At 53.2% G+C, this 24,511-nt stretch overlaps 1 protein-coding gene across 3 annotated transcripts in view; it reads right to left on the bottom strand.

The window, feature by feature from the left end:
• Positions 1–24,511, bottom strand: part of KLHL29 (kelch like family member 29) — a 327,064-nt gene that overhangs the window by 61,907 nt on the left and 240,646 nt on the right. For all 3 annotated transcript variants that reach the window (XM_081592608.1, XM_081592607.1, XM_081592609.1), the window contains 2 exons: positions 8,253–8,394; positions 6,034–6,546 (listed from right to left, as the gene is read on the bottom strand). In XM_081592608.1, the coding sequence (XP_081448734.1) occupies positions 6,034–6,546; positions 8,253–8,394 (655 nt within the window). The remainder of the gene's footprint in view (positions 1–6,033; positions 6,547–8,252; positions 8,395–24,511) is intronic.

Here is a 24,511-nt window from a genome sequence, read left to right as displayed (position 1 = left end):
ATCTATTGATATGGCCATGGGGGAGGACCCCTGCAGTGCCTTGGGCATCCTCAATATCAAGCTGAATGTCAAAGGGCACTGAGAGCCCCTGTGGGTCATTAGGAGGAGTCCTCCCAAGACAAATAGCTCCTGGAATTAGGAGGAGGTTCCCAGCAATGGGCTGGTTCCTTCTGGTTGTTATGGTGATGGTAGGGGATTGTAAAATGTTACAATGAGAGAAGGTAATTTTCTCTTGTACAAAGTGGACCTCTGGGAACTAGGTGCTTCGAACATCATGATGTTAATGTAATCTCCTAAGACTCTGGAAGGCAAACTGGTCTTTACTTTATCACATTCCCCTGGGTTCCTAAAAGGCCATGGACACTGAAGGATGGTCCTGTACCAGGAGTGAAGAGAATCATAGCAAACACTTTTATATGTAATTACAAAGGGCTGGGCACTATCCTAAGGGCTTTATGTAAAATAAATAGCTTAATCCTCACAACCGTAAGAAACAGATTCTATTTTTTTATCCCCCTTTTACAGATGAAGAAGCTGAGGCAGAGTTTCAGCTCCCATATGCTCTGGGGTAAGGATTAATATTTTGGTGGAGGTGCTTGGCTACAGGAGGAGCTTTGAAATAGATGGACTTCTGTTCCCAGAAGCACAGGGCAAGTATGGGGAGGGGACCAGGAAGCTACAGAACGAAGTCTCACATAGACTTCCCTGCATGCCTTGACCCTCAAGTACTAACCTGTTTTCACCGTACAAAGGGAGGAGGCGGCTGCAGAGAAGTCACAGAACCTCGCTGGATAATTCCCATCCCAGTGCTCTGTGCCTTCGTCCCTCTAACTCTTCATCATTTAGTGCCAGGTGCTGGCTTGGAAACTGGGGTGGAATGGGGTGGAGTCTGTGCCGGCCCCCAACCCAGGACCTCACAGTCTAGTTGGGAGAATGACCCAGGAACAGGCAACCTGTATCATAAGTGCTCAGCCAAGGCCCAGAGCAGAGCTGGACAGGAGAGAACCCAGACCGTGGGATGACTACAGGGCAGCCTGCTAGCAGAGCAATGAGAGACAGTAAGAGATGAAGCTGGGAGGCAGGCAGGCAGGAGCTGGACGCTGGATCACCGTGTCAAGGGTTGGGCTCTGTCCTGAGAGCAGTGGGGCCGTTGGAGGCATTCGGCAGGGAGTAACAGAATCAGACCTGTGTTTTGAAATGATCACTCTGGCTGCAGCATGGACCCTGGACGGGAGAGGTTGTACTGTTGAGGCCATTGATGCAGGCCTGGAGTGATGTTGGCCTGAAAGGAGGGCGTGGAGACCGAGAGGAGAGGACCAATTTAGAGGAGGCAGAATCGAAGGAGTTTCCAGACTCAGTGCATAAAGGCACAAGGAAGACCATGGGTTTGGACTCTGAACTCCTGCATGGATTCAAGGTATCATTTCTGAGACAGAGATAGGAAGAGCAGGTCTGTGGCAAGGTGATGTCAGTTGGGACATTTGTGCCTCTGGGCTAACCGTGTGTGGGCAGACAGCTTTATCCTGCATCCCTGGCTTCTTCTAGAATCTGTATTAAGGGAGTGGGTTGCCCTGGTGTGTCAGAGGCTGGCGCAGGGAGAGATGAGATCGATGCTGAACGCCAGGGCTGGGGGCGAGGAAGGTGACTCATCCCACTCCCTTTTAGGGATGGGGATGCAGCATTCCTGTTAAGCAGCTTGACCAGGGGCTGGCAGCCCTGTGAACAAGCTTGGGCTTCTTCCATCTCCTCTGCACTGGGGCAGGGGCGCTGCTTTCTGTGTCTTTGCCAGCTTCTCTCTCTGCTAAAATCCCCAAACCTGGGGCCTATGTTAGCAGGAGCAACTGGGTTGGTGATAAGTGGGCACAGTGCTCTGTACGGTCAAGCCTGTGATTTCATTCACTTCTCCTCTCTGCCTGATGATTGTGGTACCGTCATCCCATTTTCAAGATGAGGCAAGGAAGGCTCAGGGAGGTTAGAAGTCTTGCTGCGGTCACACAGCTGTCCACTCTGCCTGAAAGTCCCTTTCCTGGATCCTGTCTTTGCCCCTTGTGGAGGCGGGGGCAACTGCTGTCCAAATAGAAGGTGGTGGACAATAGACAGAGCTCCATGGTGTGGAGGTTTGGGGGCAAGAGAGAAACAGGAGGAGATGCAAAACCCATAGGAAGGGGCTGCCCACACACCTACTACAGGACTCCCCAGCCCTGAGAACCCTCATGGCCCTTCACCCGGGGCCTATGAAATCTAAAGTCAAAAGAGATAAGGCTCTTCACTTCTGGTCAACTTGGACTTTGCTTTTTGGTCCAGAAGCCAGAGGGGACAGTTGCAGTCTGGCTTCTCTCTCCCCAGACATGCAGATGAAAATACAATAGCCTTTCTGCAGCTCACCACTAGGTCCAGTGTCTGGGGTTTTCAGGGGTCTCTGGTCACCCTTCTGGCCACCAGAAGTCCTTCATAGAAGAAGGTAGGGGCTAGAAAGAATGACAGCAGTAGCCTGCACCTCTGTGGTGACACACACGTAGCTGGGTTCATGTGTTACCGGGTGCAGTGATATTGTGGGTTCACACGGTCTGATGCTGGTCACCACCTCTGCCCGTGGATCAGCTCAGGGGTGCAATTCAACCAGACCAACAAATGGCTCAGGTATTTTCTAACAGGATTCCGGTAGAACCAAATCTTCATTCCCCCCTTATCACTTTGCACACATAAAATTTAATTAGCTTTCAATATATAATCTTAAAAAAAAAGAAAAGAAATCCTACAGATTGCTCCCACCCCAAATTGTTCTTCACGAAAGAAAGGAGGTTTATCTCAAATTTCTTAAGAAAAAATCTGTAGGCACACAATGTATTGAAATAACATTCATTACAGGGAGCTGCATGCAAACCGGCTTCTCTAGTCAGAGATGAGAGACAATCGCTTGACCTATTGCAAATCAAAAAGCATTTCCACACCACCTGTATTTTTCAACTGGTTAAGTTTTAAATGAAAGCCCCAATGCCCTTTCTGGGAAGGCACACTAACAGAGCCCCAACTGAAATTTCAATTCAGTTGATGGGAAGATAATTATAAGAAACAAAATGTGAAATTTAAAATCAGGGCACTAATGAAGTCTAAAAATACCAGTGGCCCATCCTTTTGGCTGGCAAGACCTGTTCTTCACGGAGGGGATCTTTTCGTAATTACTCAGCCCCGCGAGAGACCAGGTTGTCACGTCAAACAATAGTAGGAAAAATCGCGGGACTTTAATGAGCTAGATCTCAAGGAGTTCTATGGTGGATCTTATTATAATGCCCGGCAAGATTTCAGACAGAGAACAGGAGAAAAGGAAAGTTTTTTTTTTTTAAGTAGAGTTCTGACTAGTGTTGATGCTCTCATGTGGGGCCTCTTGGTTCCTGCTCGGAGCTGCCTGTCATTTAGGAGTGTGAAATCAATTGGACTTTGGAGATGTAAAATCCCTAGGGGCAAAATTAAAAGTGACCCAAATCCAAACCCACGTGGGCTTGTCAGGAAGATGATTCTCACATAGCAAGTTTCAAAGATTTGGTTTCAAAATTCGGGTTTCTTATTTTAAAAAATATGCAGTTGTTTGACATTAGATCTGACAGATAAATTATAGCTTTAGCAATAAAGGCTTTTAAGATTAGAAATGAAAGGAGAAATTACCTTAAAAAAAAGAAAGAAAGAAAAAACCCACCCAGGCTTGAGTTGGGAGGCATTTGTGCGTGCAGGCTTCATTGTCTTTCTTCCTGCAAATGCCAGGGGGAGAAATCAGCTGATGAGGGCCGTAAATAGAGAAGTGAGTTCAATGTAATTTCTGGGGAAACAGCCAGCTCACTGGAGAACTATGGAAGTTGGTGTGATGGACAGGTCACCAGGTCACCAGCTGAAGCTGGGGGAATCTAGTCGGCTCCCCAGAAGGCGGGGCTGTGAACACTTCCTAGGCCCACAGCATCCCCAGGCCTGGCACGGGATTCACGCCATAGTGGCTGGAGGAGCAAACCCCACCGGGGGCCCTCTTTCCTCCCTCCTGTCTGTGGGCTCAGGACCATGATAGAGGATGGTTCACGCTGTCTGACCCCACATGATGTTACAGGTGTGGCTCTGCAGGCCCAGTGTGAACAGGAGCTCAGCAGGGACCTGCCTTGACCACCTACATCTTCGTGATCTTATAAACTCAGATGCCTAATGGTGATCAGATGTGCCACTGCCTGGCAGCTTCAGGGGGCGGGGTATGGGGTGGATCCCAGCTCCATATTAAGCCCTAAACCAGGAACCAGTTCTGTCTGGGCCAGTTACCTTTTTGCACAGAACCAACACCTTTTCCTGGGCGGGGCGGGGTGTGTGCCTGAAATTGGCAAGGCAGCAAGAACTTCATCGGTCCTAGGAGCTTCCCTGGGATGGGGTGAGGTGGGGTGGACACACACTCCTCCCCCAACCTGATGGTGAGAAGATGGAAACCTTCCCAGTGTCTCAGGCCTTGGCACAGCCTTGGGAGTAGCCGGACACCCAGTACCAAGTGTGTCACAGTTGGTGGCATATAAACTGTGGGTAAGTTTTTTTTTTTTTCAAAGGGAGAGGGAGGTTAACCAAAACAATTCAAACCAAAAAAAAAAAAAAAACACCAAAGAACAATGTAGTCAATTTTTTAAAAAAGATCTTAAACAAAACAAAAGTTTACCAAAATTTAGACGCAATTTTCTCATTTAAAACTAGTGCTGATTTCCAAAACAAAGGCAGTCAGGGCTCAATCACATCGGGAATTAAACCCTACAGAGATCTAGACACGGCTTTGTTGTTGGGACGCTTGACAAGGCCTGGAAATTGCTCACGGGGATAAAGATAGAGATTCAGGAAAGCAGGCTGGACAAGAATGGCTGGTTGGAGCCCTTACTCTGCTAAGACTCTGGTCTGCAGCCCCCCTCCCATCTCAGGGTTTGTAAGTAGGGAGGCTGAGGCAGGCATCTTGCCCGAGGTTCACACTTCCTAGACCATCTACTCCTCTTTCAGAGGGAGCCTGGAAGCCCAGCAGGGCAGACCACCCATTATGCATGCTCTTGTCCACACCTCGGTCCAGTCCTGGCTGCCCTGCCTTTCCACTCAGCAGGAGCAGAGGCCCAGCGGAGTGGACCTTGAGGGGATGGGAGAGTCTAAGGGTATGTAAGCTCCACCCCCCCAACCACCGCCCGACTCAGCTGCAGCCCCAGGTCCTCCCAGCTACTCTGCATCCCGGCTGCCAGACCCTTTAGACTGGTCAAGAGTGAGGGTGGTTTGCTGATGCCCTCTGCTCTAAGCCTTGGGCTGGGGCCCAGCCTAGAACCATATCCCGGTGTCCTCCGACCCCTGGCTCTGTTCTCAAGGATCTGGAATGAAAACGGGTCCTGGGGAAGGGGGTGAAATGAAGGCCAAGGCTGGAGGTGCTCTTTCTTGGGGTCTCACAGAACCACCCATGGGTTCTCGAAACCAAACATTCAGCTGCCTCAGGATGGGCCGGGGAGGTGGGGAGGGGTGTGTCTTCTGGGCCTTACTTCACACCCCTGAGCTGCTCTCATCCAACACACAGCAATGGGTGCTTTTCTGGGGGGGGTGGGGGATGGGCATCCAACCAATTCATGTTCTGATGTCCGTATGAGTGGAAAATGGAGAAGGCCCCCAAAGGAACTGTTCTAGGGGGTCGTAAGAGGAGGATTCCTGCTCATGCTGCCTGTGGCCTGGCCTTGGGTCAGATGGGAGAACGGGCCAGGGCTCAGGCTGAAGGCGGAAGCCCCGGACTTGGCAGGCTCTCCCCTCCCTCCTCTGCTTGCCCACCCACGTTTTCCTGCCTTCCTTGTCCTGCCCTCCACCTTCTCCTCTGCCTCCCCGGTCTAAGACCCAACTGTCCCAGGCAGGGAGGCCCCACTGCAGCCTGGATCGAAGCAGTGAAGGACTGCTGGGGAGCTGGGCACCAGGAACCAGGCTCCTGTGCCCGCTGTGGTGGTGACCACACATGGGGGCACAGGTGTGGGCACACGGGAGCATGTGGGCAGCGGGACTTACCTTTGGGGTGCCCGGGGTCCGTGAACTCATACTTCCCCACGCCAATGGTCCGCAGCATCTGCAGCCCGTGGGCCGAGTCTGACGTGGGGGGCCCGTTGGTGGCTGGGGCACCGCTGGGGAGAGTGGCAGACGGCTGGGCTGGTGGCGGTGGAGGCAGCAGGGGCCCTGCCATGTGGCCGTTGCCCACAGCAGTGGGTCCCAGGCGGGCCACCTGCCCGACGCCGGGCAGTGTGGAGACAGCCAGGGGCTGTGGGCTGGCGTACAGGGCCTGGGCGGGCATGTTGACCACCACGCTGCTCAGTGGCTGGGAGGGCGGCTGTGGGAGTGAGTAGTGGCCTGGCATCAGCGGGAGCTGGGGCCCCACGTGGGGAGGCAGTGAGGGGGTCACCCCAATGACTGGGGCCTGGACGTTCACCGCCGGGCTGAAGGTGGGAGGCTGGGCCACTCCATAGGAGTGTGCAATCAGGGCAGGCTGGCTCCCGGCGGCCACCGTGGTCACCCACGGCCCTGTGCCTGCAAGGGAAATGGAAGAGATGTCATCTGCCGGTTACACATTCACTCAGCAAACACCAACCGACTGCCTCCAGCCCTGGGCCGAGTGCTGGGGTCACAGGGTTACAGAGGTGAACAAGGAGCCTGTGTCCTAGGAGCTCACAGACTAAGAATCCGTGATTAGATGAAGCCCCACTGGGTCTGCCCTCACTAGCTGAGTGATCTTAGGCAAAGCCTTCTGTGAGTAGATTCCTCATCTGCCAACTTCACAGAGTTGCTGTGAGCAATGAGATGACACACAGAATGAGGCACCCAATTTTGATAATGAGAGAGGCTGGAGAAAACTAGAAGCTGACAAGTGTCTGTGAAGCAGTGCCAGCAAAACTCTAGAATGGGCTGCTAAGGGGGCTTGTCTCCAAGCCTGTAGAATAGGAGGTGGTGTCTCTGTGAGCTAATCTGGTGTCTTAAGGATAAGACATGCCATCTGACACTCAGTCCTCTGCAGGACTAGTAAGGGAGCCTGGAAAAACACATCAGAACTTCAGAGCACAGTTGGTGAGACCTTAGATAACTCCATGGTGAATATAAAGAGAGGCAGAGCCACAGAAGTGATTGACTCACGAGCCGGCAAATGGCCCAGAGGATGCTGGAGGCATAAAGGGAGGTCTCTAGTGATGTGCTCACCATTTCTATCAGTGATTTGGATGATGGAATGGAAGACATATGACCAAGTCTGCAGGTGACATCATGTTGGGAGGGTTAAGCACAGGTCAGCAATAAAAGCAGGAAAAGATGCTAAGAGTTATACAGGAAGATATGGACATGGTCTTGCTCTTGGGTCCCCCCAACCCAAGTGCTTAAGCCAGATTGTGAGGAAATGGGCAGAGTAACCACCTGGACAGCCTTGGGGTCTTACTGTTGAGAGAGCATGTGATGTGGTTACCAGTAGAGCAGAAGTGAGATGAGGCTGCACTCATCAAGGTAGAGGGGTTGAGTGAAGAAGGTGCTACAGACCACTCACGGGTTCTGTGTGTTGGATTCTGAGGGATGCAAAGAGAGGAACAATGCCCAGGAAGGTGAAGGGATTGGGCTTGAGGGCATGGCTGAAGGATTCAGGGTGTTCCTTTTGCAGAAGACTTGGAAGGGGATGAATAGGGGTCTTTAGATATCTGGAGGGCTGTGGTGTGAATGGCTAAGCTCACATGTTTTGTGTGTCCCAAGGGGAGGCCTGGGATCAATGGGAGATAACAGGGAAGGTTTTTGTTATGGTTGGAGCCATCCAAAGAAAGCCTGAGATGCTACAGGAGGTGGTAAACCCCCAGTCCCCAGCGGGTGGAACCTCTCAGTTCTCATGTAACTGTTGGCAAAGCAAGACCTCACTGGATGGATGACTTTGGAAATTTATGAATCAGAGTACTGAGGTTTGGGAATGACTAACCAAAATAACTCAAAGCAGATTCAGAGTCACTCCTATGTCATTCTCTCTCCCTTGTTCTTTCCAGTATTTTCTTGAGCAACAGAGAAAGGGATGGAGACACAGCCCAGGGAATTACACACAGTCACACACCCCCTGCCCCTCCTCCCTGCCCTGGATGCGACCTGAGGTCTGGGCTGCTGCAGGCCATGGGTCAGGACCCGCTGAAGAGCTGGGCCACCCAGGAGGTCTCGGACACCACCCCCTGCCCCAGCCGGAGGGTAGGTGTCTCCGTCCACCCTGAAGTACACACCTGGATTGTCGCTCTCCCTCATCTGTTTGGAGGGCGGCTCATCAGTGTCCCAAGGCGTGGACTGATTGATGGGCGTCTGCCCCCACCGGATGCTGGTCGTGAGTCCCTGGGACTGATTGTCTGCTTTGGAGATGCCAGGGGCCTGGAAAGAAGCAGAGCAGGAGGGTGAGCACCCACTGCCTGGCAAGAGTCCTGCCCTGGTGCCCAACCCCCAGCAGTCTCCAGAGGCAGAGACCTGGCCCTGCATCCAGTCCCTCAAGGGAAGCGCAGGGCGTCTTGGTTCATTAGCAGCAGCCGTGGCCTCAGCTAAGCTCCTGGCCTCCAGGAACACCCAACCTAACCTGGTGCCTCCCCCATGACCTGAGCTATCAGAAAGGAAGGAGAGCCTTGTACTGTGAGAAGTAAAGTTCACCCAGTCCTTGGGTCATTAATAAACCGCATCAACCATGGATGGGCAGGTATTGAGCACCAACTGTATACTCAGTCCAGGCGCAGGAGCACCATGTGCCTAGCCTCTGACTTGTGAGAGGACGACTCTCTGAGGCATTACCGCCAGGCCCCATCATGCCTCCACGCCAGCCTCCAAGGCCCCCAGCATCCCACTCCACAGAGGAAGCATGGAAAGGTGGGGACTGGGGCCCCTGGGAGGACAGCACAGGCCCTGACACCAGGCCAGAAGGCAGGGAGCATCTTCTCTGGGACCCTCAGCTCCTCCCTATGTGAAGCAGGCAGGCTCTCTGCCCCAGGATCTCATTTACTAATTCACGTATTTAATGAGAAAACCAACCTCAGGGCAGAAGCAAACGCTAGGACAGCATTGGTCTCCCTGAGCTAACACTTTACCATGGAATATTATATAGTCAATAAAAATCATGCTTACTCCCTAAGGAGATGGCAAAATGTTTACACTATAATGCTGAATGAGAAAAGTAGGATATAAATGACACATGTATAACCTCACTGGGTAAAATAATACGTGCAGGAAGGAAAAATCCAGGAATGGATTAATATGGAAAAATAGTCTCAGGAGTGTCATTCTTGGGTGAAGGGATTAAAGGACACTTTTATTCTTTTGTCTGCTGCTGCTGCTGCTGCTAAGTTGCTTCAGTCGTGTCCGACTCTGTGCGACCCCATAGACAGCAGCCTACTAGGCTCCACCGTCCCTGGGATTCTCCAGGCAAAAACGCTGGGGTGGGTTGCCATTTCCTTCTCCAATGCATGAAAGTGAAAAGTGAAAGTGAAGTCGCTCAGTCGTGTCCGACTCTTAGTGACCCCATGGACTGCAGCCTGCCAGGCTCCTCGGTCCATGGGAGTTTCCAGGCAAGAGTGCTGGAGTGGGGTGCCATTGCCTTCTCTGATTCTTTTGTCTACACCTCTGTATTTGCCAACTTTTCTACTATGACCATTCCCAGTATTTATAATATTATAATATTTATAATAAGCAAAAAAAAAAAAAAAAATCCGAAAGACACGTTGGAGAGCCCCGTACTGGGACTTGAGGGGTGAGTCTCAACAGAGATGGTTCCAGGAGGACTGACCAGAGCTTTTTCGAGGGTAGCCAGAACCCAGCCAGGTTGGGCGTTGAGTTGGGGTGGTAGACAGTCACCCACTGGGGACAGTCACAGAAGGCCAAAGGGGCCTCCAGGGGGACCTGCAGGTCTCTCTCAGTGAGGCCGCAGTGCTCTGGGCTCCCGCTGGAAGCTGCCTCAGTGACCCAGCTGGCGGGGTGGAGGGAGGCAGCGCCCCCTTCTGGGCATCTCTGAGCAGCGGGACTCTCCTTGCCAGGAAGCCGGGAAGAGTCCCGGCAGGTGGGAGAGTGGACGGGCTTAGCGGGCTCTGATGCCTAATGCAGATGACAAACAGCGCCTGCATCAGGGCCTGCTGGGAAGAGCGGAGCGCATCCTATTAGGACCGTAGGCTGCGCTGAGCTAATTGCATTAGGCAGCACTTTATCTCTGGGCTGCATTTCAGATGCTTCGCTTCTGTGAACAGCGCAGGAAACAAAAGGAAAAGAGTGAATCTCCCGAGGGAGGAACAATTCTGCGGACAAGCTTCCTTATCAGAGGGAGGCCTCTGCCCCATTTCTGTCTGTGGGACAGATGGGAGCTTAGGGTAGGCGAGGGGCTTGGGGATTTAGCCGCCCTCACCAATAGTCTCAGGGAATTTAGGGAACAATAGCTTGGCATCTGCAGCGTCTTTATATAGACGGCTTTCCCGCGTGTCTTGTCTGCAGCATCCCGTCTATTTCCAGGCTCTGAGGGTGCCGAGGGCTCAGAGGTGCAGAGGTTGCTTCCCCCATAAAAAGAGGCATCTGGACCGGGGCGGGGGGAAGGAGCCAGTGTGATGTCCCGTTCGGGGCCCTGTTTTTGGGTTGAGGTTTGAATGTGGAGTCCCCTGGCCTTCTCACCAGTCCCCTCCTTCACTGGCAATACAACCCTTTCTGCCAGTAGGGGGCGCCACAGCCCCTCTGTGAGGCCTGGAATTCCTGGAGGCCTCCCAGGCTAGAGGCAGGTTTGGTTTTCCAGGTCCTCCTGCAGTCGCCCTTTGTCCTCCAATGAATCAGTATCTATGGCCCCAGCCTGGTAACTCGATGGGATGGGGAAGGGCTTTGTGGACCTGGAGCCCCGGGCCTGGTCCTTAGAGGCTGCCACTGCTGCCAGGAGGGGTGGCTGGGGTCTCCTCCTTGAGGGTGGGTAAGTGAAAAAGTGAAAGTCACTCAGTCAGTTCTTTGTGACCCCATGGACTATAGCCCTCCTGGGTCCTCTGTCCTTGGAATTCTCCAGGCAAGAATACTGCAATGGGTTGCTATTCCCTTCTCCAAGGGATCTTCCCAAGCCAGGGATCAAACCTGGTTCTCCTGCATTGCAGGCAGATTCTTTACCATCTGAGCCACCAGGGAGTGGGCAACCAGACTGTAAAACTCCAGGAGTTCCTGCTGGTCGCTTGTGCTTTTGCTATCATTTGGTTTGCTCTTCAGTTAACTGGGCCCCTGCTCTGTGGTCGGCCCTGCCCAAGGCACCGGGGACATACAGTGGCTGAGACTCAGCCCTGCCCTCGGGGGTCTGCTCCCCGCTACACAATCTGTGACCCAAGACGCACTGCAGAAGGAAGCTGGGGGTGCAGGGGCGGGCCCAGGGCACTGGCACAATTGAGCTGTGGCTACAATAGGCCTGCTGTCTGCCTGTGTCTTTCATGACTCTCACAAGCGAGTTCTTACATACAAGAAAGAGGTTGTGCTGGAGAAGAAAAACAGCCTATTTTTTTTTCTTTTCGTTAGGAAAGATAAATAAGGACACTCATTCTGCTTGGCACTAGCAACTTCTGAAGCTATGAGCAATGTGCAGTTCAGGACTTTTTATTTATTTTATTGAATAAATGAACATTCCCTCCTTCACTCCCTCCAGAAAAATACACACGGGTTGTGCTCCTTGTGGAGGCCGCTGGATGCCCAGGTGATGAAGAATGCGGCAGCTGGTGATGTGCGTCAGCTTGGCTGACTGGAGCCCCGTCCTCCTGCAGTAGGGCTCCAGGCCCACGGTAGACTCGAGGTCCCCAGGCTTTGGAGGTTTCTGGGGGACCATGTTCGGGTCTGCACCTCCAGCTCTGAACTCGGCTCTTACTAAGCCTCTCCATGCAAAGGTCCACAACCCCGCCAAAGGCTCTCCGGGCCACTCCCAGTCCAAAGGCCAGGTCTCCTTGAGTTTCACTTCTCCTCGTCAGGGGGCTCCACCCCAAGAAGGCACAGACACAGCCAGGAGAACAGCCTGGGTGAGGGTCGCGGGAGAGGAAGGTAGGGTGAGGGATCCTCCCCTCTCCCCCTCCCACTGCCATCACCGAGGACATCGCCGACCTCTCCCCAGTGTTCCTGGCCTTGCTTCCGTGACATGATGGCCCTCTGCACAGAGGCAGGCGAGGAGAGCCCTGCTCCTGCCTGGCGCCTCCACATGGCCCTCTCTGCCCATCATTGGCCGAGCAGGCTTTTCCCTGCTTCTCTTTAATGAGATGCTAATGGGATGCATCATTAACGCAGCAGCTTTTAAACCCTGAGCGTTTGTAAATTTTCAAAGGTCACATTTTTACCACGGCTGACAGCATCCTGCTTCTTTCAGTGGCTGAAGAACACTGAGGACCCCCATCCTTTATGGATGCAGCTCTCTGTGAGGGGCGTCGAGGGCTGAGGCACCCGCTGGTTGGGCAGCTGGGAACCTCCACCTGCAACAAGCCCACCCGCCCCCCCTACCCCGAGGCCCCTGGGTTGTGCTCTTCCAGCTTGGGGAGAACCAGTTACACATTGCCTACAGAACTGCCCTGGGGCCCTTGCTCCACTTAGGGCCGCAGGTGGTGAAGATGCCTAGCAGCAAGGGTGGGCGAGGGGCTGACCCCGCTGGAGGGGTAGCCATGCCTTTCCTTCTAGGAACATCATTTGCTCACCAGGCTGCATACTCATGAACCTGCAACAGCCTCGATGGGCTGCCTCTGTTGATCTGTCCATCCAAAGGGGGCCCTTTTTTCTGCTTTGCCCAAAGGTGTCATAGAGGCCAAGGTGGTCAAGATGATGGAATGGGACTCCCTGGGGCCTTGCCATGCCTCACTGTGCACATGATAGTCACAGCTTCAAATGCTGCCCTTCAGGGCCCGTACTGATCTGCACTGGCAGGTAGGCTCCAGGATGGAAGGGATCCACACAGTGCCTGGCCCAGCTCCTGCCAGCCTGGTGTAGTGCCCAGGGAGGGCAGGGTCTCTGAGCTACAGTGTTGGCCAACAGTAGGAGTGTTCATCACTGTTAGTTCACAAGTGCACGTAGGTATGGCCTGGCCTACACTTCGGGAGAGGGAATGGGAGTAACAGAAAAGCAACATGGAATGGCTTAGAGTAGGAGACACTGGGAGATTTCACTGGGGAGATGTTGTTTCCAGACTGTGGGGGCCTCATGTGCTATGACCCCAACACTTGCCCTGGCTGCTGCTTGGAAAGTCTAATGCCCCAATCTGCTGACCTCCTGGCCCAATGCCTGAGTATAACAGGAGATGTGGGGGCTGAGGTTGATTCCTGCCTCCATAGGGCTGGGGGAGCAGCCAGAACTCAGCTTTTCCCACTGTTCACCCAAGGACATTAGGAGAGGGTGAACCAGTGAAGCCCAGAAGTTAGGGAGAGCTGATGTTGGACCACGGAAACTAGGCGGGATTCAACAAGGCGGATGATTTTGGCTAAATTTGCCACCAAAGGAGCCCAGAGCTGTGGGTGCATTTCCAGTCTAGATACAGTGGACAGAGCTCCAGGGACCACTTCTGGGGCTCATGTGGGCTTCCTCCCAGAGAAATGACAGTACCAGTGTCCAAGTCCTTCTCCTATCCATGAACCTGCCTCCACAGACTGGAACCTGCGAGTCTCAATGCTCTTGTTGCTTGTGTGTTGTGACAGCGCGGGCAGGGACTGCCATCTGCTGAGCGTCCCTGAGAACAGCCGTCCCATCTTCACAGCAGAGAGACTGTTCCCCCAGGGGAGCCCAGAATCCTGCAGCCCTCACCTCGCTTTAATCCCTCAGACAACACTCCAGTGCTCCTTCTGGGCCTGAAGCACCACTGGACACCAAGGTGCACCCCCACCGGGCCGGAGCTGGGGGTGGGAAATGGCCTTAGTGAAAACAGAAGCGGCAGGGCAGACAGCAGTGGGAAGCCCACGGCTGGCCACACTCTGAGCTTCACCCACAGCCGCGTTTTTATCTCACATGCTAAGTCGCTTCAGTCATGTCGGACTCTTTGCGACCCCGTGGACTGTAACCCACCAGGCTCCTCTGTCCATGGGATTCTCCAGGCACGAATACTGGAGTGAGTTGCCGTTTCCACCTCCAAGGGATCTTCCTGACCTTCTTCCAGGGTCAGGATCTTCCTGGGTCTTCCTGATCTTCCAGGTTTGTTCAGGGATCCAACCTGCCTCTCTTATGTCTCCTGCATTGGCAGGTGGGTTCTTTACCACTAGCGCCACCTGGGAAGCCCTTTTATCTCATGGCTCCCCATAATTCTCACCTAATTTGGGAAAGAGAGTCTTTGGTAAGACATCCACACAACCCCTGGTTCTGAATTCTAGGGCCCCTTCTGACAAGGGACTGCTGATGTGGCCTGAGCCCTGCAGTGGGCCTTTGACTCGTTTTTTTTTTTTCTTTTCCTGACTGCCTTTTGAACACCCCTATCCTGCCCCCATCTTGAGGTGGAAGCCAGAACACATGCTCTGCCACCTTCCTTTGGGGCTGGAGCACAGGCTTGTGCCCGGCTGCTCAGACACCCTGGGGTGTGGTTTCGGTCTGGGGGTACTGGGAGGTATGAGAAAGCCAGCCCAGCTCCGAGTTCACGCTCTGCAGTGGTGGTGGCAGAGGCACACGAGTCTGGGAGCACACATGGGTCTGGTGTCCTGGGCCCAGCATCAGTGACGAATGCTCTCATTTCCTTCTCCTTCTTCCTCTGGAGGGTCCTCAGGCTCCTCTTGTGGGTTCCCACAGGCTGCTAGCAGATGTGAATGCTCAGGCATCTCTGAGCACCACGCCCAGGTTGTCCTTGGAATCACTTCCCACCGACTGCCAGCTCTAGAACCCAGCATAGCTGGGCAGCCTGCTCCCTGCACAGAGTGGACATTTCACCTCCTTTTCAGCATCCCTCCCGCTGCAAGGCATTAAGGGGCTTCATGGTGCCCAGATCCACCTGTGGGGACTGATGGAGACTGGTTTTTGGTAAACTTATTCAGACTGGGGTGTTGGGAACTTCCCAGGGGCCCTTGCAGTATAAAGGTGCCCAGGAAGATAATCCTTACTTAATGGTGGAAATTCAGGCTGGGGGTAGGGGAGAGATAATTTAGTGTCTGAATTTTTCAGATTATAGCTCAGGGGTTTAGACCTAGATGGTTGGCTTTCTAGGACTTGCAGATTATTTATGAGAGCACCGCTTCTAAGATCAGACAGGTAGAGCATTGACCACTTCGATGGCAGGGGCCCTCTGACTTATGAGAGTGCATGTAGGAAGATCCTGCATGTGGTGGGGTTGAGAATGCAGGCCTCTAGATCCCACCTTCAGAGCTTCTGATTCCGTAGGTCTGGGCTGAAGGACCCCCAAATGTGGCTCCCTAATAAGCCTGCCAGGTGATGCAGTCTGTCAGCCTCACTCTGGTGGAGGCAACAGCAGTCTTGATGTTCAAGTTCCCAGACCCCTAGGCCCCAGTGTGGGGAACTTAGGGGCTGGGGCCTCTGGGCAGGTCACAATTGGGATAGGTTTTGGGGTCTTGCTTATGTGGCTCATGGGAGCCAGACAGGTGACACTATTTTTATGGATTGCTGTTCACAGCCTAGGTTTCAAGGGGTCAGAAAAATGCATTGGCAGATATAAATGCTATAAGCTGGTGATCTCTGGGAAGAGCAAATGACACTTATGAGTCTCTCAGTTCTCATTTCAAGATTGATACCACACTACAAACAAGAAAATAATGACAGTTAAATCCCCTCTTGGGGCCAGAGGAGGCTCTTCTGAGCCCCTCCTGCCCTCATTAACCAGGTTGCCCTCTCGGGCCCCCTGAACCTGGGCTGTGCCCTCAGCACCCCCCCTCAGAGTAGTGGCATAATGCGCTCTGGGGCCCGATGAAATTTCTAATAATACTAACCAATGATGTGTTAAATTGAGACACTTCTGGCTTGCATGCCAGAAACTGCACGATGGTTTAAAGGACCAGTGCTTACCTTTCTCTATCAATTTGGTGCTAAATTACTGCTTTCGGAGCAACTTACAGAAAAGTAATTCTTTATTTAAATTTTAATTTCAAACTTGTCATTTTAAATATATATTCAGATTCCAATCATATTACTGAATATGATGATGTCTCTGGAGGGCAAGCGTTGCTGCCAGGAGCTGGGTGGGGGCAGAGGACGTCATGGGGGAAGGGGGAAGGGAGCTGAGAGAGGAGGTTGCCACCCTGGGGGCACTGGGGTGAGGGCATCCTTGTGCTGGGGTGGAGACAGAACTGCAGAGGCCAGTGGTCAGACTCTAACCTGGCCTTGTGACCCCAGGAAAACACTTTACGTTGAAACCATCAGCTGCTTCCTGTGCCCTCTGTCTCTTGCTGGACCACTCTGAGGATCCAATCAACCATAAAGGCTTAGATCACATTTATTGAGTGCCTCCTGGTGGCTCAGATGGTAAGGAATCTGCCTAATCTGTCTGCAATGCAGGAGACCTGGGTTCAATCCCTGGGGTCAGGAAGATCTCCTGCAGGAGGAAATGGGAACCCACTCCAGTATTCCTGCCTGGAGAATCTCCTGGACAGAGGAGCCTGATGGGCTACAGTCCATGGGATTGCAAAGAGTCGAACATCACTGAGCAACTAACACTAACACACACTCCTACGTGCCAGGCATGGACATGATGTGACTTCTTTCCTGATGAAATCTGTGTTCTCACGTTCACTTTATAGATGAGAGTAAGAAGGTCCAGAGAACTCCAGGGATAGCAGAGCCTGCCAGGCTTGGGCACAAACCCAGGTCTGTTCTGTCCTAAGTCCCTCAGCAGTGCTGTGTGATGGCCTCTTCGGTAACCTCTCTCCAGACCGCCGCTGCTGTGGTTGACAGCTCCATATCATAGGAGCTGTCATATCAAGGCCGTGTCCACACTACCCTGTTGGGGTTGCCCTTAGGATCCCTCCTCTGGTGTCTGCAGGTATGCCAGCCGTGGCTTCTCCTTCAGCTACTGTGTCTAGCCCAAGTGGGCCTCCTGCTCTGACGACACCCTGGGGCCAGGGAGCCAGTGAACTTGAATATCAGGACTGTCCTTGCCCTCCCAAAGTGAGGTCTGTGGACTGCATCAGCTGGTAGGCTTGTTAAAGAGCCACATTTTGGGATCCCCTGCCCTAGTCCTTCTGTATCAGAAGCTAGCCTTCCGTCACCTCTCCCACTCAGTCAGACCCCCTAGACTCTAACCCACCACCAGTGTGTTCTGCCAAAACCTGCCAGTGAGGTCCTGGCCCCTCCAATGGGGCTGGTTTTTCCGTCTCAGACCAGGGCAGCACAAACTGACGCCTCCACCCTTCTCCAAATCTGTCAATGCACAGCTTCCCTTCATATCCCCTCTTGCTTCAGCATCTACACCCCCTCTCCCTCCCTTTCCATCAGCCCCTTCCCCTTGGCTTTCCATCACAAGCACTGAAAAATTCTTATTTACCACCTCACCTGCCATTTCAGCATCCATCTGCCTTCTCCATCCCCTTTTGTGGTTACCCCCTCCTTGGGATTCAGGACACCTGGTACTCACTCCAGTTACCCCTCAGTTTTCACTCCCTTACCTCTTTCTAGCCCTGCACTTCAGTGAAATCATTCCCTCCCCTTTTAAAAAATATTTATTTGGCTGCATTGGGTCTTAGTTGCAGCCTGTGGGATCGCAGACTTCTCTCTAGTTGCAGCCAGAAGGCTCAGTAGTTGCAGCACACAGGCTTCATTGCCCTGCGGCATGTGGGATCTTAGTTCCCCAACCAGGGATTGAACCCATGTCCCCTGCATTGGAAGGTGGATTCTTAACGACTAGACCACCAGGGAGGTCCTGAAACCATCCCCTTTCAATGGACAGTCACCTCCTGATGCCAAGCCCAGTAGCATCTCCTCGTGTTCTCTGTCTGATCCCTAACACCAGCTTCCTCCTCCTTCCGTCTGGAACCACTTCCCTTGGGTTTCCTGTAGCAGTGCTTTTCCTGGTTGTCTTGTTGCTCACTGACCCCTTCTCTTGCCAGTTCTCCACGGAGGATGCACTTGAGAGCTCACACTCGGTGTTGCTCTGGCCTCTTCCTTCTCTCAGGTCCGTTTGGGCACTATCCTCTTTCATAGTTATTTTTCTGATGTGCAACGTCTGTGCGATAGCCATTGTCTCTGGCAGAATCCAGCCTCCTATAGTATGGTAGAAGTATATTTGCTTTCCCCTTTTCCAACATCAAAGTCTATACTGTGGAAACACTTTTGCTGAAGGCTTGGCTCAGATGGCCTCCCTTGCACATGTACAGCAGCGGCGGCGGGGGCTGGTTTTTGCATCCTGCTCCCTCCAGTGCCCTGTCCAGGCCCCCCCAGACCCTTCCCCCAGACCCCCTCCCAACGGATGGGCCTTGTGGACAAAAGAAAGGATAAATCTGGCAGAACATTACAACTCAGAGCTTTCAACTTTCCTCTAACAACTTTCAACGGGAAACTTCTTAGTCCCATTTCCAAGTAACTTTTCATCCATTACAAAAACCCACAAAATTTTCAAAGGGGCTTTGAAATAAGATCACCTGGAAAAAAAAAAAAAGCCCATCACAAACGAAAGTCTTTGAAAAGAAAGAGGCCTTTCCTGAGCTTCAGCACCCCTCTGATATCAGTTCCCTTTCATTCTGCTGAAAGGTGCAGGGCAACCTGGCCCTCAGCAGATGCCTGTGATGTGAAGCAAGCCAGTGGCCCAGACCGACGACGATGGACGGGGGACAAGGAGGAGCGTGAGGGGCACCTGCTCGCAGCGCTGGGCCGGGCCCTTCACCGCCCCCTTCAATTGGCCCTCGAGGCTCCCCCCGACAGCCGCGTTCCTTGTAACCGGCCCTGCCGGCTCAGAGGCCCGGCGGCCCTGCCTGTTCCCACTCATCTCTGCACTGGTGACAGCGTAGCTCCCTCTGGAGCACAGTGACCCATCTTCATTCTTGTCCCCAGAGTGGGCGGGAAGGTAGGCGAGGCCGGGGCAGCCCCGCTTTGATCTTTACAGACATTTCCCAAACGGCCGGCCCTGCAGGTGGTGACTAGGGGACCACCCCTCGACCTCCCAGCCTCAGAGCCTGTGACCCGCCCGCCCTCCTCTGGTCGGCTCCGGATTCACAGACGCACATCACACGACGGCCAGTGGCCGGGAGCCTTTTGTTATCTTCAGACTGGAAATCCTCAGCGAATCTGGTGAAGAAAAGTCCTCTGTGCAGGGCAGCTGAGCTGAGAGTGGGTGCAGGGACATGTCTGGGGTCTCTGGCTGACTCGGCCTGGCGCTCAGACCCCTGTGCTCTGAGCGCCCAATATTAATTTGGAACCAGGCCTTCCCAGAGTTGCCTCTGAAGCACCCCAGGCTGGGGAAGCAGCAGGCTCTCAAGAACAGCTTGGCCAGGGGCTGGCCAGGCCCCTTGGACCTGCAAGGGCCTCCCAGCCCTTCTGCAGACAGGACTCTAGGACCAACTGTGATTTCCTCGTATGGAGGAGCCACCGGAGCCAGAAAGAACCCCAAGAACATTCACTGGCCGGCTGCCTGCAGCTCCTCTGGGGTCCTTCCTTCAGTGAACACCCGACACTCCTATTCAAACCCACTGTCCACCTTCTGAGTCGTGGGCCTGGATGGAGCGTTCTTTATTTGTTGTCGCAGACAAAGGCTCGCCCAGGAGAGGGAACAGTTCTGAGCCCTCCGCCGCCTGCCTGACCTGACCCTCCGGGCAGAAGTCGACTGAGAACTCGACTCTCGTGCCTGATAAGACGGGTCTGACACAGACATCTTCAGCGACCTCATTAGAGGTCTAATAAGAGAGAGGATTGTGCTAGGGTCACCCCGAGGCCAGGCAGGACAAAGAAACAAACAACATCGCACAAATAGAGGCGACTCTTCAGACGGGGCGGCGCAGCTGAGGGAGCTCAAGTCATTTTAGTGCCGGGACTTCAAGACTCACTGAAGCAAGTCAGGGCCTGAGTGTGCGTCTCGGGACCAGAGCCTGGGTTCTGACGCAGTGTGGGGTTGGGAGCCCGGTGGGTGGACCAGGTCTGTGGTGGAATCTTCCAGAATGCACGGCCTGGGACTCAGTTGACATCCTCCCGCCACCTGGTGTTTTCTCTTTGCTGTCTCCTGCCTGGGCTCTTTTTGACAGAGCAGTGTGCCTCCAGGAAGGGTCCTGGGGGTGGGGTGGAGTGGGGTGGGGTGCGGTGTGCCCTCCTGTGGCAGCCCAGCTCTGCTGTATTAGTTCAGAATTGAGACGGTTCGAGTGACTTTTTTCTTTCCTTTCCTTTCTTTTTTTTTTTTTTAAAGGAAATGGCATCATTCAGCTCTAGTCCATCTTTTCAGGCTTCAGAAAACTTGCTGGGACAGACAGATTCTATTTAAATTCACTGGAGGTCCAGGTGCAAAAGGGAAAGTGGTAAAAATCCTTCAGAAGTGGTGGGGCAGGAGAGACAGGGAAGGAGGCCCTCTTAGGGTGGACAGACAGATGCACTTCTCCAGTGGGATGACCTGGGAAGAGGAGTGGGGTTCTGGTGACCAGCACAGGGAAGGGGCCTGGCCCTGCCCTGCAAGAAGATGGGGTAGGCACTGTCCCAATCCCTGAGCCCTCGGGCCTGACCCACCCTGGAGACGGCCGGAGAGGCTTTCTGCCTGTGGCTCCTTCTGTAGATCCTGGGTGAGGGAGAGGGTCCCAGACAAAGCCCCTCCACCGACACTCCCTCCTTAGCAGACTGCCTGGGCCCTCGCTCCCCTCCTTTCACTCTTCGCAATGCTGCCTGGACACCACAGCTCCATCGGTTCTGTGCTGGGGCCCATGGCCTCAGGTGCATCATTCATTCACTCATTCATTCACCCCACTTTTACTGAGAAGCCATCGTGTGCTCAAGACCATGACAAATAGTCTCCAGCCTAGGGAGCTATAGGAAAAATCACAATTATAACAGGTAATATCTGTCAAACCCTTGGATGTGCCCGTTTACAACCCTCAAGGCCCAAGAGTTCTTTGAGGTCAAGATCAGTGTGTCCACTTCCGTTCTTCACTGTATGAGTCAGCTTGGGTCACCATAATGAAACACCATAGATTGGGTGACAAAACAACAGAAATCCTCACAGGTCTGGGGGCCAGCATGGGAGGGTCCTGCTGAAGACTCTGTTCCTGGCTTGCAGATGGCCACCTTCTAGCTGCATCAGAGAGAAAGTTCTAGTCTCTTCCTGGTCTCATAAGAACATAAATCTCATCGTGGGGGCCTCCATCCTCATGATTCCATCTAAACCAAATAATCTCCCAAAGGCCCCATCTTTATTTCTTTCTTTCTTTTTGGTCTTTTTTTTGCTTTGTTTTTGGCCATACCACACAGCATGTGAGACCTTAGTTCCCAGACCAGAGATTGAACCCTCGCCTCCTGCAGTGGAAGCACAGAGTCTTCATAACTGGTCCACAAGAGAAGTCCCTCCAAAACTCCATCATTAAATACCACCTCAGTGGGGGCTAGGAATTCAACTCTAGGAATTTGGGGGGAACACAATTCAGTCCCTTGCACCCACATAGCATGCACACCGTGGGTACCGAGGAAAGGCTTGCCATATTGAGCTTGAGCTCTGTCTGCCTGTCGTTTCTCTGCCTCACTTTGTCCACCAGACCCCCGGGGTGTTTAATGGAGGGCCGGCCACCCACAGGCCTGACCAGCATTCGCTTGGTCCTCCCACCAGCCTGAGCTCTGATTTTCCGGTGGTTTGCTTTTTTCTCTCACAACATAATCTCATGATCTCTAGTCTTTCCAGAATGCTGTTGAAAGCCTTGTTGTATTTATCTCCGGAGAATCCGCCGTGCCCCTGTGCAATTTTCCATTGTCATGGTTCATTTTAATTTCCTCTAAGGCTGTTGGCCACTCTCGTTTTCAGAAATAGCTTGTTCCACTTAATAAAAGCGCTTAAATATGCAGACACGAGAAGTTTCCTATGCTTGCTCCTAAACATCAGAGTAAGTGGAGTGAGATGCACGCCCCGCCTTGTGCAGTGAGGCTGTGCACACGCCAGGTGGCTTCCCAGGAAGGAGGAGCTTGGAATCAGAGGTACCAGGATGGAAGCAGGATCTGAGAATTTCTGGTGGAAACCTGGCCAGCCTGGGTGGCTCCCTGTGGCATCGTCCAGCTCACAGCACAGGGTCTCCTGCAGTGCCTCCCATCTCCATAATGCAGAGCTCTGGCCCTGCAACTGGGAGGTCTGGGCTCCAGGCCGGCACCAACGCTAGCTTGCCTTGTGCCCTTGCACAAGTCAACTTACCTCTCAGAGCCCCTGCCTTTTCATCTAGAAAACAGCCCTGATGATCCTTCCAGGACTTTCTTGGTGGTTCAGTGGTTAAGAATCTGCCTGCCAATGCAGGGGATATGGGTTCAATCACTGGTCCAGGAAGATCCGACATGCTGCGGAGCAACTAAGCCTGTGGGCCCCCAACTACTGAGCCTGCACTTTAGAGCCCACGTGCCACAACGACTGAAGCCCGCGTACCCTAGAGTCCATGCTCTGCCACAAGAAAGGCAACCGCAATGAGAAGCCTGTGCATCGCAACTAGAGAGTAGCCCCTGCTCCCTGCAATTAGAGAAAACCTGGGTGCAGCAACAAAGAGCCAGCGGAGCCAAAAATAAAGTAAATAAATACATTTAAAAGATTCTTCCAAAGGCTGATATCAGTGAGGAGTAGAAATTCCCCATTTTCAGGGCTCATCACAGAAGCTGGGGCAAAGCAGGGTGCAGCAAGGGCAGCTACTATTACTATTTCGGGAACCCAAGCCTGCAAGAAGGATGCTCAAGGCAGTCTTTCTTCTATCCATTTTCCCCTCGGTTGCTGGAGCTAGAGAATCCTCTACAAGCTATGGATTATCAAAAAAGGACAGAAAGAAGCAAAGCCGGCTGGATTGTGAGTCTCACGCCACATCTACCAAAGCCTAGCTATTTGGCCATAAAACCAAAGCCACGGTATTCCAAGCTCTGGTGGCAACTGGTCTGGATTGCAGGTCAAGGTCTCAGAGCTGTGCTGGGCTTGCCCAGGGAGCCAAGGGCAGAGTCCCTGGGCACCTTTCTTTAGCTTATGTAACAGCAGTGAGGAGCCAAGAGCCTAGGGTGGCTGGTGATGAGAACAGGAAGGGAGAGGCACAGACACTGACTTAACATCCTGGACAGAATAGCAGCTGGATGCTCACGTGGGTGCACAAGTGTGTACACACATGCACTTGCCTACCTACACACCAAGTCCGCACCTCCCCCCCCACGCCTTCCACATGCCAGCACAGACCTGCTCTGGCAGCCAGGGGACTCCAGCCCCCACAGGGCAGGTGATGCTGGCAGACACCCTTTGCCTGCCCCACAGAATCTTTTCTCTCTGATGGCTCTGAAGCACAGAGTCCCCCATGGCCACTTTGAGCTTCCCTCCCAGACACTTTTTCCTAAATAAGTTTCCAATCTGACTCATTTCAGTTTTAAAACAAGAAAACATCAACAAACACGATGAAGGGAAACAGATGGTAACAATTACAGGAGGGAGAAAACAGCCCGTTCCCTCTACAAGGGGCAGGCAAACAGACTGGTCCCAGACAGTGTGCCGTCCCCAGGCCACTGCTGGGGAGACCTGGACACAGGGCTCCAGGGCCCATTGCCACTGCAGGGCACAGGCCAGTACCGGGGATGGGGCGAGGGGCACGAAGGCCTCCAGGCCCCACAGGGCAGGCTCATTATAACCTGGTGGCCGGTTCTCCAGTGAAGAAGGGCTAGACATTCCAGCACATTCCAGGCTACCTCATTACCTCTGATGCCCTGTCTGAGGCCCAAGGTCTGTGTGGGGTGGCTCCCTCCCTTGTACAGTGGGCACTGTCTCTCCTACCAGTCTATGAGCTCCTTGGGGCAGGACGGGGCTCCTCCTGCTGGGTGGTAGGTAGAGCTGGGTGTCTGGGTTCAAATGCAAGTCTTGCCACTTCCAAGTGGGGTGAGATGGTGGCAAGTTAATGGACCTCTCTGTGCCCTGCCCTCCTTTTCTCACCCCTCAAATAGAGATAAGTGTAAACCTTCACCATGGGATTATGAATTAATAAGTGCAAAATACTTAGAAGCCTGCTCAGCACACAGGAGTGCTGTGTGTAGATGCTGTCTTGTTGTCATCACTCGTGCAGACAGCCAGCTTCTTGTCTGGCACCCAGATAGCCTGGGAAGGGGCTGCCAAGGGAGGGATGAGGAGGTGGGCCAGAAGCTGGGTCCTAAAAGGTGGGGCACACCCCAGGCAGGGCAAGCCATGCACTGAGGTTAGGGATGAGAGGATAAGCCCGTGTCGGAGTTTGGTGCCTGAGTGCCCGGGGTCAGATGGCCAGGTCCACGGTCCTGAGCTGGAATCCACCGACCTCCATCCCCTGCGACCACTGTTTGTCCATCCTTTATGGTTCAAGTATAACAAGGATGCTACCCTCCAGCTGATCAGGTAGGTGGAGAGACAGACAAGGAAAAAGGTGCAACCTGGAAAGATCACATGCTGTGATGGGGAAGG

The sequence above is a fragment of the Giraffa tippelskirchi genome, chromosome 4, assembly GCF_054371585.1.
Source record: "Giraffa tippelskirchi isolate mGirTip1 chromosome 4, T2T-mGirTip1v1.2.pri, whole genome shotgun sequence".
NCBI classification, from domain to species: domain Eukaryota; kingdom Metazoa; phylum Chordata; class Mammalia; order Artiodactyla; family Giraffidae; genus Giraffa; species Giraffa tippelskirchi.
This window is presented reverse-complemented; position numbering and strand designations above follow the sequence as displayed.